The following is a 6,000-nucleotide window of genomic DNA, read 5'->3' as shown; positions in this document are numbered from 1 at the left end:
CCGCTTCATACTTGGCACTTTCCTCCAGGACAAGGAGTGACTGCCTGCACCTCTGCGCTTAGCCAGCCCCTTCCCAGCAGCGCCCGGTGAAAGAACAAGAGGCAACGGGCACAAATGGGAACGGAGGACATTTCATCCCAAGATAACACTTTTTTACTGTGAGGGTGATTGACGACTGGAAAAAGACTGCCCAAAGAGGTTGTGGAGATATTAAACATCTCAGGCCTGGGTGACCAGCTCCGGCAGGTTTCAACTACGCGACCTCCAGCAGTCTTCTCCAGCCTCAGCTACTCCACGGATCCGTAACAAAGGAGTGCTCTTCACACGATGGCTACTCCGCAATTCCCACCTCTCACCCCCACCACTTGCCAACAGCCCTACAGCTCCAGGTGGGGCTGAATGTCCCGCTCGAGGTCATGCAGTGTAGCAGCGCTGGAAACACACTAAGAAACCCTGATCCTCAGCCTTTTGCTGAACAAGAAAAAACAACAGTGGCTTCGCCTCTCCCCGTTCACCCAGCGCACTCTTACATGGGGCAGGGGAAGGACGAGTGCCGTACAAAGCTGCTCCCGGGGCCCTCCCCCCTGCAGAGCACACTTCATCCTCAGGCCGGGATGTCCCGCGTCCCCGCAGTGCCGGTGCCGTGCGTGGTGCCGTGCCTGCCCTCTGAACTGAGAGCGTGCCCAAGGGACAGGGGCACATCCTGCACAGCTGGCAGTAGAACCTGGTAAGTCAGCGAAAGAAACATTTAAAGGAGACCAAAGAACATTATTTAAAACAGTATTTGGACATTACATTTTTATTATATAGCTTACAATTGCCATTATGATGATGGAGGCACAGTCTTAAAAGAAAAGGAAGTATGAGGCTACAGGTTTCTAGGTGTGAGGAAATGTAACAGCACTAAATCAACATTCCACACCAGCATTCATTTCTCCATTCCTCATACCAGAACTCAATAAAAAAGATTTTGTTTGAAACATTTCATTGGAAGTTGTAAGCAAAAAAAAATAAACATACTTTTTAATAAATAAAGATGCTTGCTTCTATTGTGTTTTGTCACCTTCACATTTTTTTTTTGTATAAAATTTTGAGTATCTACTCTTTTAAAAGTTTATTGGTAAGATTCAAAGAGCAATTTTTAAAGCCTTGAGCAGAGCATATGTACTTTGTTTTTTAAATAGAGCACAGGTTTTATAAATAATAGTTACAGAAAACAATACAATAGACAAACTAGTAATACAATTGCATTTGTAACTCTGTGTTTCCAAGTGATATTTTGGGTTTCTGAATCCAAACTGTTTCCAACATGAGTAACATATTTACATATCAAAACATTCACATTTGGGAAATTTAGCTCCCACTTTATTTCACTTGCATTGTACATTCAAACTGGAAGATTTTTGGTTCTTCAACATAAAGCACCTTTTATAGTATTTTAATCACAAGATGAACATTCTGTAAGTCAGTATCACACCCTTGGGGGGGGGGGTGTTGGACAGGCAACCTGTTTTCAAAGATCTGGACTCTGAATTTCTTGATGAGCTACACAGTACTCAAACATACCATGTACTAAATTCAAGTTCAAAAGACAAATCTCAGACAGTTTTTCCTACAGAGGAAAACTGGATTAAAAGGGGCTTCCTGGGTCAGTAAGCCTGGACCGCTGCTGTTCTGGCATCACTTCATACTCCTCAGAAACACAACAGCGATCTGCTTTCCACCCATGCTTGCTCTAACAGAAACTGTTCCAGAACCCAACAGCTGCTCGAGTTGAAAAGCTCCATCTCAGTCCGTGCCCAGATTTATCACAGCCACCTCACACCCGCCTGCTCTTGGGCTAACGCTGATCCTGATCCGTAGGTACGTCCTCCTCCTACAGCTTGATCCTCTGGCTGTACTTACAAGCTGCCAGCCCGTTCCCTCTCAGCCAGCATTTTACTGTTCCTTATTCCCCAATAATCATCTCTGTGCCTCTTAAGGGTCCTGGTTTTGCAAAGTAGCCTTATTTTGATCTAACTGGATCAAATAACTGGGTTTCACAGAAAATGGAAGAGCCTAGAAAAACATGTCTACTGGAAAAAAGCTAGTGATAAAGCCAACACTCCACTGTAAACAGTCAACCTATGTACAGTTTGGATGACAAAAGGTCAAAGCGCTCTGAAAACATATTCGGAAATAATTTAACAAAGTCTTCATGACACATTATTTACCAGCCAGGAATTTAATCCTAAGTTACTCCTCTGTTTCCTGTGGTAAGAGCATGATGCCCATCATTGACGTGCCACGCCAGCACCTGCAGCGGTAAAACTCCCGTCTGAAAACACGCTAGGATCCGCCTTGTGTCTTCACAACTTAAGACCGCCCACGAGCACAATCCCGATGAAAATACGGAGAATATTCCCCTTTCATTTGCAGAATCTTGCCAAGAACAACACTGAGAATGAGCGTGGATAAACAGGGAAATGGAGATCTTTGGGAACAGTTTGCATTGTTGCAAAGCACTAAAACCTCATCACAATACAAACAGTTTTTAGGTAATATCTGCCTTGTAAAAACAGCTTTGTTGCTGAAAACAGAAAAACATCTTATGGAATGGCTTTACAGTAACATATCTCAGGATTTCTTAACACTACAATACATACATATAGCTATAATCTAATTTTAAAAAATATCTATATTCACGTAGAGATATTAAGAACCTAAATCCTGCAACAGAAATACTTTGTTTCTTAAACTAGCGGCAGCAACAAGTTATGTTGTTCTCCTCACAGCAGTGTAAGAAGTGTACTGATTTACTAACAGCATGTTCCATAGCACAGCTCTTCGGTTTCCGTACACTGGTATTTTCCTGGTAGTTCTCAGATAAAATGCAAAAGCTATTTACTTACAACTTTTTTTACACACATAATCCATGCGCTGACATCAGACTTCAAGTTAAAGACTAGAACATTACAGAGATCTCTTTATTGCACTCTGAAGTGAGTACTTCTCTACAAGCACAACCTGGAATTACACGTTTACACCACGGACTGTATCTCATCATGTAATTCAATATTATTCACCCCAGCAATCGCTTCCTACAGCCATCTCAGCAGAGAATTCAAAGAACAAGATTTGTTAAGTAAGAAACAGGTAGCAAGTTACAGGGTGATGACCACCTTTTTCTCACTGAGAATATTTTTAATATTAACAATTAAAATTTGCATTTTGATACTTCATTTCAGTAACAAATGAAGACTGTCTTAATTCACAAAGCCTGGATCTGAACATCCCAAGCAAAGGAGGTCTGGATCAATCTATGGAGTGGATTCTGGACCATTCCTGGTTTACAGACACTTACCTTCACAAGCAACTGATGTCAGTGCAGTATCTCACACATCATGAACCCTTTGATGGTGTTAGATATCTGCAAAGACTGAACTGCAAAGATTTTAAAGGCAGTCTGCGTGGCACTGGTCCAAACTACCCTGCTTCATTTAAGGAGTGCTGGTAGACCATTAGTGAGCACTACCTACGTTGTTGCCTTCTTAAAAGCGAAAAGTTCCCACTAATACCCATTCACATTGCATTCGGACGTTGCAGGAGTTTTTGGCTTAGGTGAGGCTGGGAACAAGCAAACCTCCCAACCTATTCCACCTTCCAGCAGGCGACCTTGGGAGTGTAGCGGGGCTCGGATGCACAGAGTTAAAAGTGGGTACGACGCTGGAAAGCAAACCCCAAACCTCTCAGTTACCTCTGCCCCGCAGGAATCCAGATCACAAACAGCGAGATGCTTTGAAGCTAGGAGTGTGAAAAGCTGGAACCAGGTGTTTTAAAAAGAAAAGGCGTTTGAGAGGAACCATTACTGGTAGAAGGCGGGCTATGGAAACGAGGGGTCCTGGAAGTTCTGAAGTAAGGCACATCTATCTGCAAATGCAGAACCTCCAGTATTTTTCCAGTATTTTGCAGATGCAGTAATTTGTAATTTTTTAACGCAGTACTAAACCTGGCAATGCACAAAGCAGTCTGTGATAAGGCTGGGAAAAAAGTTTCTGGTTCCTTAGTTTCCTTAACTGTATTCTGACATCTGGCCAAAAAAAAAGCTATACTGCAAGCTTCATGGAATGGTAACACAGGCCTGCATGTGAGCAATAACAGCCCCCGCACCATTTTTTTTGGTAAGTCTAGTTAAAAAAAAACCAACAAAGACCCTGGAAAGTCACTGGAAAACCAGCTTTCCACACTAAAAGTAGTACACCTGAAAAGACCTCCAGAAATGCTCAGTGCATACACAGACTTCTAGACAGCTGTTTTGGTTGGTTTTTTTTTTGCTTAGCAAGAGTGGGAGGGGAGGGGCGAGTCTTTCATAATGCCGTGTCATCATCCTCTCCAAAATCTCCCACCAAGAGTGAATGCTTGTCTGGTTCGTTAAGAACAACGCTGTTCACCGAGCGCTTGTCTGAGAAGAGAGAATTTATAGAGGCTCTACTGTAATTGATGATCCGATCCATTAAGCTCAGTTTAGGAGAGCCCGTCCCCATCTCATCAATTCCAATGCGGACACTGATTTCCGACGGGCTCTTGTGCCTCATTTGGCCACGGGCCCGGACCTCGAGTTTCTCAGAACTTGGTTTCTGGTACCTAAAAAAGGAAAAAACCAAAGATAACAATACATCTCAGGTTGGAGTAAGGTACACTGAAATACGGGAAGGAACTAGCCTACATGCTATGATCGTGCACAAGCCAGAGACATTCATCATTTGATGATAATTATACAGTGATGAAGTTTCAGATTTTGCAAGGCTACTATACAACCATAAGCTAACCCAGTGCTTTTTGGCCAGGGCTCTGAGGAACCGGTAAAGCTGACGTGCATCGCTCAGTATTTAACTGCTCCGGTGGGGCTGAGCATGTGCAAAACACTGGCAAAACGTATCTACTGAGAGCAGAACACTGTAGCCGTCACCTACCAGCTCTTCCACTCTCCTTCCAAAACCTCGTGTGGTAACAAAGGCTACAATTCCCACCACAAGGCTACGCTACCCCTAACACCATGGAGTAAGGGACAGTAACGCAGTGACAAACGCGGCAGCTTGGCTCACCGGCTGCAACAATCCTCAGTGCCAGCGCGCCGTGTACAGCTGCACGGTCCCAGAAGCCAGCGTGTCCCCACAAGATCGCACACAAACACACACAGGCCACTAAGGAATTTCCCATTCTGAACACACTTCTGATTTGTACATTTCACTTTAGAAGTGACACTATAAACACTACTGTCTGGAGTGCGTCGGACCAACCGACTCCTCAAGCAAGAGGAAAACCGAGTGCTGCTGAACACAGCCCTGCCTGATGGTCTTCAGAATTTGTCGGAGTCCCACACTTGGATTTTTGCCACCAGAGAGAAAGACCCGAGCTTCAAATCCCCATTACAAAATGGTTCGTACTCACATCTTTAGCAGCAGAGAAGAAAGCACAACAGACACGGAGGAGGCAGCCATTGCTGCAGAGCCCATCCAGGGCTGCAAAACCAAACCGAGGGGCATGAAGGCACCTGGAAAACAGCGGTAGGTCACAGCAGGCGCACAGCATTTCATACATTAACACACACAATTCCACATGGACTGTCTAATCGTAGCTGTATTTCAATGTCAATAAATAGAATTTTAGTTCAGTGTTAAGTGACAAATATTTAATACACGACTATTTGTGTTGTACCTCAGCCAGAGCCTCCAGGTGGATACAGCTGGACGCGTCACTTACGCAGCCCGACATTCAGAGGCAGGTATGTCTTGCCTGCCTTGCAGTAAACTGCCTGTTCACAGGATCGGGCTCATTCAATAAGCCTTTTATCTTAAAGTTATTTTGATGTGCTGAGCATATCTGTAATAGCCATAACGCAGGAGGAGGACAGGGCACATATACTGCTGCAACACCCCCAGGCATAGCACGGTGCGCTTACTGACAGTCAGAAATGCAGAAAATGGATACTCTTCCACACAACAGTAAATCACTGCCATC

General features: G+C 44.2%; 1 protein-coding gene across 2 annotated transcripts in view; it reads right to left on the bottom strand.

Moving 5' to 3' along the window:
* Window positions 1-770: 770 nt before the first annotated feature.
* Window positions 771-6,000, bottom strand: part of ATP7A (ATPase copper transporting alpha) — a 30,853-nt gene continuing 25,623 nt past the window's right edge. For both annotated transcript variants that reach the window (XM_037407980.1, XM_037407981.1), the window contains exons 22-23: window positions 5,431-5,533; window positions 771-4,623 (exon numbers count right to left, since the gene is read on the bottom strand). In XM_037407980.1, coding sequence (XP_037263877.1) covers window positions 4,347-4,623; window positions 5,431-5,533 — 380 coding nt within the window. In that variant the 3' untranslated portion in view covers window positions 771-4,346. The remainder of the gene's footprint in view (window positions 4,624-5,430; window positions 5,534-6,000) is intronic.

The sequence above is a fragment of the Falco rusticolus genome, chromosome 14, assembly GCF_015220075.1.
Source record: "Falco rusticolus isolate bFalRus1 chromosome 14, bFalRus1.pri, whole genome shotgun sequence".
Classification (NCBI taxonomy): Eukaryota; Metazoa; Chordata; class Aves; order Falconiformes; family Falconidae; genus Falco; species Falco rusticolus.
Note: the sequence above shows the minus strand (reverse complement) of the source record. Positions and strands in the feature narration are given on the sequence as shown.